Below are 11484 nucleotides of genomic sequence, written 5' to 3' on the forward strand. Positions count from 1 at the left end.
CTTTTGACTAAATTGAGTGCCCAAACGTTAAAATTTTCGAATGAGATTTTCACAAAATCATTTTGTGAAATTTTAGACTACATAAATATAATAAAAATGAATTTTCTCATGTCAAATTTGTTGTTCCGAAACCACTGTTCCGACTAGGCCTTATTTCGGGATGTTACAGAAATTGCATGAATTTTAAATTACGAGCTTGAGGCCTAAATTGTAGTGAAATCAAAATAATAGGGGAAAAAGTGTAATTTTTCAAAAATATGATTTTTTATTGAATTAAACAGAATGATTATTGAATAGATTGAATTTGATTATTTAGATCAAGTTAGGCCTCGTACAGATTTAGATCGAGGGAAAATAAAGTGTCGGACTAGTCGATCCTATTTCACCGTTTTGTGATTGAGGTAAGTTCGTATGTTTAAATGGCATTTTAATTTTTTATTTAAATGCTATTATGTTATTTATCATACCATGTCACGAAATCCAACGACGTTTCGACGAATATTGAGTGCCATTTGAACCTTAGAAATATATAGGATACAAATGACATGTCATTAGGGTTCCATATTTCGGGTGCTGGTACTGAATGTCCGACCGGTGGCTGAGTTCTGACATTTGTTACAGATACTCGACAGGTTGTGTGAGTAGCACCGTGTAGCTACGTTCCGACCGATAGCTTGTGGGAGCAAACCAATTTATGGCTCGAGAGAGTTTCTACGCAAAGGAAAAGGAAAGGAATGGTTTTGACCTTATGTTACACACATTGTTTGAGATTCCCGCGTATCTGATATTATTCTAAGAGGTTCAATGGGCATGTAAAGGGAAGGAACAGTAAGTGTTTCGATTGGCAATGTCATGAATTTATGGAAAGGTATGAATTATTGATGATCAAAGTGTGTATAGCCATGTTTATGAAAAGTATGAATGCTTATATGCTATATTCATGAAAGCTATATTACCATGTGGTGATTTTTTCTAAGATATGTGATTAAGCACTTACTTGTGTTGTTCGTGATGTTTAGGCTTGTGCCAAGTTTGTATTGGATTGATTCATGTGCATTTTTATGATTATGCATTGAATTGGTAAGCTTTGTTAATGATTTACAAACCTACTAAGCATTATATGCTTACGTTGTTGTTCTTTTCTATTTTTTATAGATTAACGGAAACTCGATCAGTTTGGAAGCTCATCGGAGAGCTATCACACTATCCAGCGACTATATCAATCGATTTTGATGTTTTGATCATGGTTATAATGGCATGTATAGTTGAATTGTGTTTAATGAAATGGTCATTATGTTTGGCTTGTAAATATGGTGTTTTGGTTGATGAACTTTTGGCGTTTTAATGCTTTGATGGTTGGTGTTGAATTGGTCAAGTGAAGTTATGTTTTAAATGTCTCTTTTGGTATGCTTGAATGTGATTTTGGTATGAGGCCATTATGGTAAGATTTGGTATAGAATTAGGTTACAAATGTTTGGTTGATGAATGGCTAAATTATGTTTATGTTTAGGTAGATTTGATGCTATGTGATTGAGGTGCCTTTTGACATATTAGTTGTATGGATAAATACCATGTTGAACTAGCTTTCTTGTGCATGTTTTAAGTATATTTTGAAGCTTGAAATTATATGCCAATGGCTTGTAGGTGTGAGCATGGTTTAGGTGAAAGAAATGGCTTGAAAATGGCCTATTTGTTGTCCATATGGCCTAAGATACGGGTGTGTGTCTCAGCTGTGTGTGACACACGACCATGTGACACGACCGTATGTCCCCTGTAGGTTTCAAAGGGTTGCAAGTCAGGCAATTACACGTCCTAGCACACGGCCTGGCACATGGGCATGTGAGGCCATTCGAGAGTTACATGGCCTGGCACACGGGTGTATGGCTTGACCGTGTGACCCAAGTCAGAGAGTTACATGGGTATGGACACGAGCTGGGACACGGTCGTGTGTCCCTACTTCGAATGTCCACATGGCCTAAGACACAGGCGTGTGTCTCAACCATGTGAGTCACATGGTCGTGTGACCCTTGCAATGTAAATTTTTCAAACTTTTTCCTTATGTTTCCATATGTTCTCGATTTAGTCCCAAATTGTTTCTAAAGTGGTTTTTTTTAAGCCTCAAAGAGTCGAAAAAAGGACGATATGCATGTGTATGAATGGACTTTGCTATGCTTAATGAAATGTTTAGAAATGAATGTTTTGATTTACGATTTTAATGTAATGCTTCATAACACTATTCTGATGAGGGATACGGGTTAGGGGTGTTACATTATCAAAGTGGCCCAATTTGTAAATATTTAAACTATAGGTCCAATTTTATTTTAATAGGTGGATCATCATGTAAGAATTCAGTTTAAGGAGCCCATTTAATAAGAATTCAGTTTAAGGAGCCCATTTAATTCCTTTGGCCGAATTCTCATTAAAAGTCCACACTTGGAAATTTTTTTATTTGATGAGTTGTCATGTTAGTTATTCTATTAGGGTTAGGAAAACTTATTTTGGGGGCCTATAAGTAGCATGGACGTCCACCCTTACAGAAGAACAATTGATTTTTGTTTTAAGTTAATAATAATTCTCTTTGAGTTTTTCTTCAAGAATTGCTCTTGAGTTTCTTTTAAAAGTTGTTTTAACAATCTTTTAGGTTATGGCAATCATCTTCAAGCTTTTCCAAGATCTCTTTCTTGGAGGGGGAATTAGAGCCATTGAAAGGAGTTGTGGATTTTTAATGTTTCCAAGGCTTCTTAAGATGTCATCTTCTCTTTTCTATCATTAACTGATTGTTTCTTGTTTATTTTAATTTAATTCTTATCGTTTTGGTTTGTTGATTTTATTTATTTTCGTTATAGGTTGAAGTCACTTTAAGAGAGATGTTCTTCTATCTTGTTCCATCAAGAAACACACCAAAATTAGGAGTTTCAATCTTTTCTTGTTGTTTCAAATATTCTTGCACAAAATACTTTGTTTTCGTCTTTAAAATCACTTCTAACAAATTTGTTCTGTGTTTTGTTTTCCAGATTTGGTTAAGATGTTTTCTTGAGGACCGAGTATAGTTTCTTTCAATCCAATAAACTCTAATTCGTTCTCTGTTGGACTCTTTACCAGCCGGTTCATCTTTCTTTTGTTTTAATTTCATTTGATTCTCCTTTCTGACAACTAATCTGTTTTCATTGTTTCTAGTTTCCATTTACGTTCGTCTAGAGATTTAGAATAAGTCCATAACTTGAACAAACTTTATAATCCGCTTCCACACTTATCCGTCTCATTCTGTATCATTTATTTTTGAACAAACTTTCATATGATGGTTCATACAATGATGTTATCATTATTATATGCCAAACCATTGCATCAATGTCTCAAAGATCTTCAAGTTTGGACTGTTCATCTCCATCTTCAAGTTTAGCTACTAGAGACCAACTTGTAAAAAGCCCTCAAAGCTTGTGGGAGGAGGTAGAGCTGAAAATGTTTTTCAACCCTTTCCATCCTTTATCAATAAAAGATAAAAATTGTAATTACCATTTAAAAGCATCAGTATTTACAAATACCCAAATACACTAAAATAAAATAAAATATTCAAATACCCATCTTTAAATCAAATAACTTTAAAAATAAATTATGTAACTTTGAATTTGCTATTTAAAGAAATATACTCTAAAGCAAAATCACAACCAATCCCAAACACCTTCTCGAAATATGTACATGCTAATATCAAAGCTTCGATTCAATCTCTTTTGAGAAATTTTCTTTCAATTTTGACTAATTTGTGTTAGGGTTTGTTCTGTTCATATTGAGGGAGTTGATGAGAAAAGAATTTTTTTTTTTGCTTGAGTAATAGGGTTGATTTTAAGTTTTTTAAATAAAAGGGATTGTTGTTTTTGGTTTTTTATTTTTTATTTTAAAGTAATTTTTATCTTCTAATTTTTAAAGTGCTTTGAGGCTAAATCTAAGTGAATTATAAGTTTTAGTATAAAAAATTAAAATAAATCTTAAAACTATATATGAACTATGGTTTAACGTGTAATTGTGTATATGAATTTTAATTTTGTATAATTTTATATATGAAACTTTTATTTGATTCAATTCTTATAAATTATTAAAACAATTATTGATATAATATCATTCTATATTTATATATTGCATGCATAAATAATTATATTTATCTAATATAATAATAAATTAATGTATTTATTTCTTTAAATGTGTATGATTAAATTAAAATTAAAGTTTCAATTATATATTTAAACCACAATTAAAGTTTTATATGTATAATTGTACCAAATTAAAATTTATATATATAATTATACATTAAATCAAAATTTATATATATATTTTTAGATTTATCCAAATAAATTTTAAAAAATTATAGCTTTTTAAGTTAGCAACCGAAGTTAAGCATTTAGCCTTCAAAATTCAAATGTTCGGCCTCAAATCATTTTCAATCCAATTACATTAAAATTCAAATGTATTTTGGCCCCTTTTAATTGTCGTTGTCATCTACTAAGGTCTTCAAACGGCGTCGTCCGGTATCCATCTCGGAAATGTAACCGAAGCTTTGAAAACCTTGAACGGTCTAAAATATCAATCATATCAAATCAAATCAAAAAAGAAAAAGAAAAAAGGACCCTACCCGATTCTTCCTCAAGCCTTCATCGACGACTTGAGTCAACCAAACCTCGTTGGTAAGCTTTATCAGTCCCCCAATCACTGAGTCAACTAAAACCAACTCGGGGTGAGTTAGCCAGATTGAAACTCTCTTCTTTTTTTCCTCCAATGGCATGCAATGCTATCAATTCATGGACATTCACTGCTCTAGTTGGTGCTTTTCTGGATCTATCCATAGCTTATTTATTGCTTTGTGGATCAACTCTTGCTTATTTAGCTTCGAAATTTCTGGGTTTATTTGGAAAGTCCTTGCCTTGTCCTTGTAATGGATCGTTCGGCCACCCACATAAGAATAATTGTTTTCAATCCATGTTAGTTAATAACCCACATCTCAAAATCTCCTCTGTTCAATCTTCTGTTAAGAAAAAGATTCCTTTTTATTCAATCTGGAGCAACTTTTATGACGAAGATAAAGATGACTGGCATTCAAAATTTGACAACTGGCAAAATGGGGATGTTGCAATGGGAGGGGAAGCAATGTTTAGTTCATGTAATTCAAAGAAGAACACCATTAGAGCAAATATAGGAAGGTTTGGGAATCAGAGGCCAAGAGTTGGACTTAGGCGGCGTAAAAGAGTTGCTAATAGCTATGGCGGAAAGTTTTTCAGTTTTCCGAATGATCCTTTGGCTTCCATTAATACTACCCCAACTGGTTTGAATCCTTCCATTACAACCCCAAATGATTCTGAAGGTGATGTTCTTTTCTATAATCATCGGTTTTAGCTCTTATTATATTTACTGTAATTGATCGTGGTAGCATTTATTAGTTTTGCATCAAGGATAAACATGATGAAAACATGCTCAATACCGCAATTTAATTCTATGCTATCTTTTTTTATAATTATTTTGTTTTTGATTAAGTTGGAATTACATTCAAAGATGGCATGGATGGTATGAGTATGTCAATAATGGGGAGAGGATAATTAATTACCTTACTAAATAAGTGGGGAATCATTGAAGAACTCACTCGTTATTATTTCTTTTATATCGAATTCATGATAACTGATTTACTACCATGTTACCCGAACTTTTGGTCTTTTTTTTCTCTAATTTCTTTTATATTTTTAGGAGGTCGGCCATCCATAGCTATGCCTAACCTATAAGTGTCCGGTACAGGTAGTTCAGAGCAACATGGACTAATAAAGTTTCTAGAATTAACTTCATACGTAGTTATACCTGTATTGCAGTGTCCATGTGTGTGTTAATGGCAAAACTATTTGTGTATGCAGTAAATTTTAAGTTGCTGTTGTATAAAACGTAGCTGTGCATAGCCATGATCATCAAATAAACTATCAGAATTCCGACCTGGTAATTAGACTCTCAAAAGTCCTTGAAATATAAATGTAATCCTCACTATGTTATCTTCTTCATTTTTCACTCCATTGAAACTTCAGCACAGAAAGGATTTGGGAGTTGAACCACATAAGAATTGTAGCATTAATGGATCTTCCAGTTCCCTCTTTTGAACCTAAATCTTTTATTTAACCGGAAAGACAAGAGAAGATTGTAAGCAATAGGCCATACCCTCGTCTGGTTCCACTCCTATCTCTAAAAGGTGTATCTTATTTAAAATTTTCCAATCCTGTATTGAATAGATATTGAAAGACTTGTTCTTCTAGGAGAATGAAGGAAGATGGAATATGTTTTAAATGCTATTGAGTCCTACTTTGCAGTCTAAGTACATGGTACATTTTTCTTTTGGGAGAAGTTTTCCGAATTCTCAACTGTGCTGAACAGTGACTGGTATGTACATGATAATTTTTTGTGCTTGCTAATACCACATCTAACATGCATGGTTCTGTAATTTTAGATGGCCGGGAAACGTCACAAGAGATTCAATTGCCAAAGCAAGGTTTGCAGGGCTTTGAAATAGATGATGGCTCTTGTACAGAGAATAAAATTGAGAAGGAACCAGCAGTGGCTGAGTTCAAGTGCTTGACGCCGGATTGGAACTTTGATGGCAGTGACAAAAATGCAATAGTAGAACAAGCTCTAGGCGAAGAGAATGACGCTCGTGCTGCTCTGTACCTTGAGCTTGAGAAAGAGAGAATCGCTGCTGCAACTGCTGCAGATGAGGCTATGGCAATGATATTGCGCCTGCAAGAGGAGAAGGCAACAATCGAGATGGAAGCGAGGCAGTACCAGAGGATGATTGAGGAAAAATTTGCATATGATGCTGAAGAAATGAACATTCTCAAAGAGATCTTATTAAGGAGAGAAAGAGAAAAGCATTTCTTGGAGAAAGAAGTTGAAGCTTACAAGCAAATGTTTTGCGAAAAAGAGGTATCAGATATGGATATGTATGATATGGCAGCCATATATGACCAAAAGAATTTGAATATGGAGCAACTGGTAATGTCAAAGAAGATCGCTGAATCTGTTGGGGAGAAGGAAAAGACAGTGCATAACATTGATTTTTCAGAGTATGGGATGGGATCTGTCGGATCACTTGATCATGCTGTCGATTTTGGGAATGAATTACCAGTTTCAGAACTTAATGAAGATACTGCTTCTTTAAATTATAGTATCGAAAAAAATCACTCAAATCCATGTAGAAATGATTATGAGATTAGTCAAAAATTTGAGGTGAGGGGAATGACATGTGAGAACGAGAATCCCGATCATCAAGGAAGTTATGTTCAGTCCAATCTGTCAAGTACTCATTCGAGATCTGATCTGCTTGAGAGAGCCATTAACACTATAGCAGAAGAGGAACAAAACAGAGAAACCAGTCCGCATCAATGTTTGACACCAAAGGCAACTGAGGCTAAAATAATTTTCCCATATAATAATGAAAAAAAGGAGAAGCATGCAGAAGATTTGAATCAAGTAGATTCTGGAATCAATTATCATATTCTTGATGTTCATGTCATTAATGATGAATCTGACTTGTGTCGGACATGCAATAACCGAACCATTGGTGGGTTAGAAACTGAGCCTTACAGGAGAAGCAGCAGTTTAGATCGACCTGGCAGATTACCACCATGTGGTCCTTCACGAGTCAAATCTTTACCTCCCATTTCGCGCAGAAATTCCATGTCTGCTTTCGATTATGAGAGGTTGAAAATCGATAATGAAGTTGATTGGCTTAGAGAAAGGCTAAAGATTGTACAGAAAGGAAGAGAGAAGCTCAACTTCCCGGCAGGGCGCAAGAAAGGGGAACACTTTCAGTTACAAATATTGGAAAACCTTGCTAGTCAGCTTCGAGAGATTCAACAATTGACAGAACCCAGGAAGGCTTTGCGACGGGCATCTTTGCCCCACCCATTCTCGAAGGTATCATTTCACTCTCGGCTTGAGTAAATCTATATCTGTATCTAACACTCACCTAAGTCCGAATAATATAGTCTATTCAACTGCATAAGTTCCTCTTCTATGTGGATGTATATATTTATTGAACTGCTTAAGTTCCTTTTCTTATAGTACATTCTTTTACATGATCAGATTTATATTAGTATCCGGCAGACACTTCAGTCTGAGTAAAATAATTTGTTCAACTGCATTAGTTCCTTTTTATATTGTACTTTCTTTTACACGATCCAATTTACATCCCTATCCAGCAAGCAATCAAGCCCAAGTAACATGAGTTATTTTACTTCATAAGTTCCTTTCTCTTTGGATGCATAAGTTTAGTCAACTGCGTAAGTTCGGTTTGTTTATTGTACATTCCTTTACATATGATCAAATCTATATCTGTATCCAACATGAACATAATTCCAAGTAACATAGTTTATTCGACTGCATAAGTTCGGTTTCTATTCGGATGCTAGCTCATAAACCTAAAAAATTAACCCGAGCCTTTAACAACTTGGTTGATTTCTGGACTATATGATTTCAGGTTATGTCAAAGAAGAAAAATCAGAGGGGTGTTCTTGGAGGGGTGTTGAGAAGTGTTTAAATCAGATGAGCAACTTAATCTGATACCTTTTAAAGGTAACGTTCCTTCAATTGCGCTAGTAAGCTGTCTTAAAAAAATTTACCTGTTACAGATTCGGACTCAAATGTTACTCAGACCGGGTGTAGGTGCTAGAGAGGATAATAAGTCTGACATGGTTATGTTCAATCTTTTCTAAAATTTTTCATGTATTTGGACCACGTCCCTTAAAAAAATACAGAAGTGTTAGAGCAACGTAGAAGGAATATATTAGTTTCTGCCTATTGTTTTAAGTATCCAATTTTGATTACTTGGTGTGTAAATTCTAATGACATAAAGTTTCTTTTCTACTAAAACTTTCCTTAAAATCTGTTGATTTCACTTTTAAACTTTAACTATTTTTTTTCTCTTTTACTTAATTGCAATCTGCTGCATCTTTTGTTTAAATAGTTTACAATTGAAATTTGGACGGAACTCGTAAAACAAGCATTAATTTTCTCTGTTTGCCTCGCTCCAACTCTACATCTTTCGACTCGAATTTTGATATTGCTCTTTAAGAATTATCCAAATACAAGAAAAAGTTTTAAAATTTTGGTGAAATATTTGGTTTTATTTTGGTTACTCAACTATTAATATTGTTCGATTTAATTATTTAACTTTTTAAAATTAAATATTTTAGTTATTTTCTCATTAGTTGTAGTTAGATCGTAACATTGGTTTTCTTTTGATCTATTATGAAAAGGCATTGGGAATTGGATGTAAGGCAACATTTAGGCTTTATGAGTACTCGATTACTAGGAGCTGGTCATTGCTCCCGAATGATGTCTTTGGGTTTGTGGGTTTATCTATCTGGCTTGCTTTCTTTTTGCTATAGCTTTTGTTTCTCTATTTCCAAAAATAGAATAAAAGGCTCAACTTAGATAATTAGACAGCGTTTAAATTAGCTCAATAAATAAAGACAAATTACTAATTTATTAAGCTTAATTTTTTCTGGTTTTGTTAGCCAGAATGTGTTATATTGGATCAGTATTTTTGAACAGAATAACAATGGTGTAATTGAAATATAATCTAAATCAGTTAAATTCAGATACATTTATTAAAGAAATTAAATATTTAATTTCGTTAATGTTATGAAATATTTATGTGGATATCATTATCAACCCCATAAATTATAAAACTTTTTCTATACTCCATAAGTTATGAGACTTCCCCTATATCCCATTAATATTGGAGATAAAAGGTCATGACCCTTTACATGCCCTATAATAATTAGAGAATTACTTTTAACCGTTATATATATGGGGCTCATGTACTCATGAAAAATATATATAAAAAGAAGATACACTCTCTCTTCTATATTCTCTCTACACTCTTTCTTCTATCACATTTTAGTTTATTCTTTCTTTATTATTTCACAACACATTATCAGCACGAGTCTCTAATACAAGAAATCAAGGCCAACAAATTTTTCCTTAAAGATTGCCGAAGGACGCTTAGGTGAAGTAAGGGTAACAAGTTGATCTATTTCATTTGCATATTAACATGTTTTATTTTACATTATTGACTTGTATATTTTGTCTTATAGTTTATAATGTCAAATCTTACAAAACTCGAATTTGTGGCTCTGGACATCACTGGAAATAACTATTTATCATGGGTACTAGATGCTGAAATTCACTTAGATGCAAAGGGCCTTGGTGAGACTATTAAGAAGGGAAATGAAGAAAGTACACAAGATAAGGCCAAGGCCATGATTTTCCTTCGCCATCACTTCCATGAAGGTCTAAAGACCGAATATTTGACTGTTAAGGACCCTCAAATTCTTTGGGAAAATTTAAAGAAAAGATATTACCATCAGAAAATTGTGATTTTGCCTAAAGCTCGTTATGAGTGGCTGAATTTAAGATTGCAAGACTTTAAGTCTGTTAGTGGTTATAACTCGGCCATGTTCAGAATCACTTCACAATTGAATTTATGTGGAGAGAAGATTACTGATGCAGAAATGTTAGAAAAAATATACTCAACTTTCCATGCAAATAATGTTGTCCTGCAGACACAATATCGTGAAAAAGGTCAGAAATATTTTGAATTAATTTATTGTCTTCTAGTGGCGGAGCAAAACAACGAGCTGTTAATGAAAAACCATGAATTACGCCCAACTGGCTCTGCTCCATTCCCTGAAGCGAATGTGAGTTTACACAATGGGCAAGAATTAAAAGAAACACACTATGCAAATAGTAGTGTGCGTGGCCGAGGGCGTGGCCGCAGACATAGATATGGATATGGTCGAGGTGGTCATTTTAAAAATTCACATTCCTACCAGAAGTGGGATCGGAAAAATGGTAACAAGGAAGAGAAAGAAAAATGTGAAAATGTGACTAATGTATGCTATCGTTGTGGAGGAAAAGGACATTGGTCTCGTGTGTGTCGCACACAAAAGCATCTAGTTGATCTTTATCAGCAGTCCATAAAATAGAAGGGAAAGAAAGTAGAAACCAATCTTGTGTATAAAGATGGCGAAGGTGATTTTGATGATGGCAATGCAATCCACTTAGAAGTGGTTGATTTTCTTTTTACCCCTGAAGGAAATTATTAAGGCCACAAATTTCGATAAATAATTAAATAAACCTCTACTACTCTATGTTTCATTTAGCAACTTTAATAATGATGTTATGGCCTTTACTAATGCTATGTTTTATGTGATAATTTTGTTTTATAGACCTTTTAGTAATTTGAACTTTGAATACCTGTTTTCACCATTATATGTGACATTTTGTGGTTATTTTGTTTCTTTGAAGAACATTATCTCGCAAAGGCAATCGGCTATGAATAGTGAAAATATATGTCTAACAGACAGTGCAACTACTCACACCATATTGAAAGACAAGAGATATTTTTCTCATTTAATAATGAAAGAAGAAAGTGTGAGCACTATATCTAGTAGTACAACT

General features: G+C 33.7%; 2 protein-coding genes across 2 annotated transcripts; both read left to right on the forward strand.

The window, feature by feature from the left end:
* Positions 1–4566: 4566 nt before the first annotated feature.
* Positions 4567–8889, forward strand: LOC107887237 (uncharacterized). Its single transcript, XM_016811418.2, has 3 exons — positions 4567–5350; positions 6470–7935; positions 8498–8889. The coding sequence occupies exons 1-3, from the start codon at positions 4768–4770 to the stop codon at positions 8555–8557; spliced, it is 2109 nt and encodes a 702-aa protein (XP_016666907.1). The 5' UTR covers positions 4567–4767; the 3' UTR covers positions 8558–8889.
* A 1235-nt stretch (positions 8890–10124) lies between these two features.
* On the forward strand, positions 10125–11009 carry LOC107887883 (uncharacterized). The gene has a single exon (XM_016812101.2). It carries the CDS (start codon positions 10125–10127, stop codon positions 11007–11009), a length of 885 nt encoding a protein of 294 aa, XP_016667590.2.
* Positions 11010–11484: the final 475 nt, after the last annotated feature.

Source organism: Gossypium hirsutum, chromosome A03, assembly GCF_007990345.1.
Source record: "Gossypium hirsutum isolate 1008001.06 chromosome A03, Gossypium_hirsutum_v2.1, whole genome shotgun sequence".
Classification (NCBI taxonomy): Eukaryota; Viridiplantae; Streptophyta; class Magnoliopsida; order Malvales; family Malvaceae; genus Gossypium; species Gossypium hirsutum.

Coding starts and splice junctions, on each gene's coding strand:
- LOC107887237 (XM_016811418.2), top strand. CDS start 4,768: ATGGCATGCAATGCTATCAATTCATGGACATTCACTGCTCTAGTTGGT. Junction 5,351..6,469: donor AACCCCAAATGATTCTGAAG/GTGATGTTCTTT, acceptor CTGTAATTTTAG/ATGGCCGGGAAACGTCACAA. Junction 7,936..8,497: donor TGCCCCACCCATTCTCGAAG/GTATCATTTCAC, acceptor ATATGATTTCAG/GTTATGTCAAAGAAGAAAAA.
- LOC107887883 (XM_016812101.2), top strand. CDS start 10,125: ATGTCAAATCTTACAAAACTCGAATTTGTGGCTCTGGACATCACTGGA.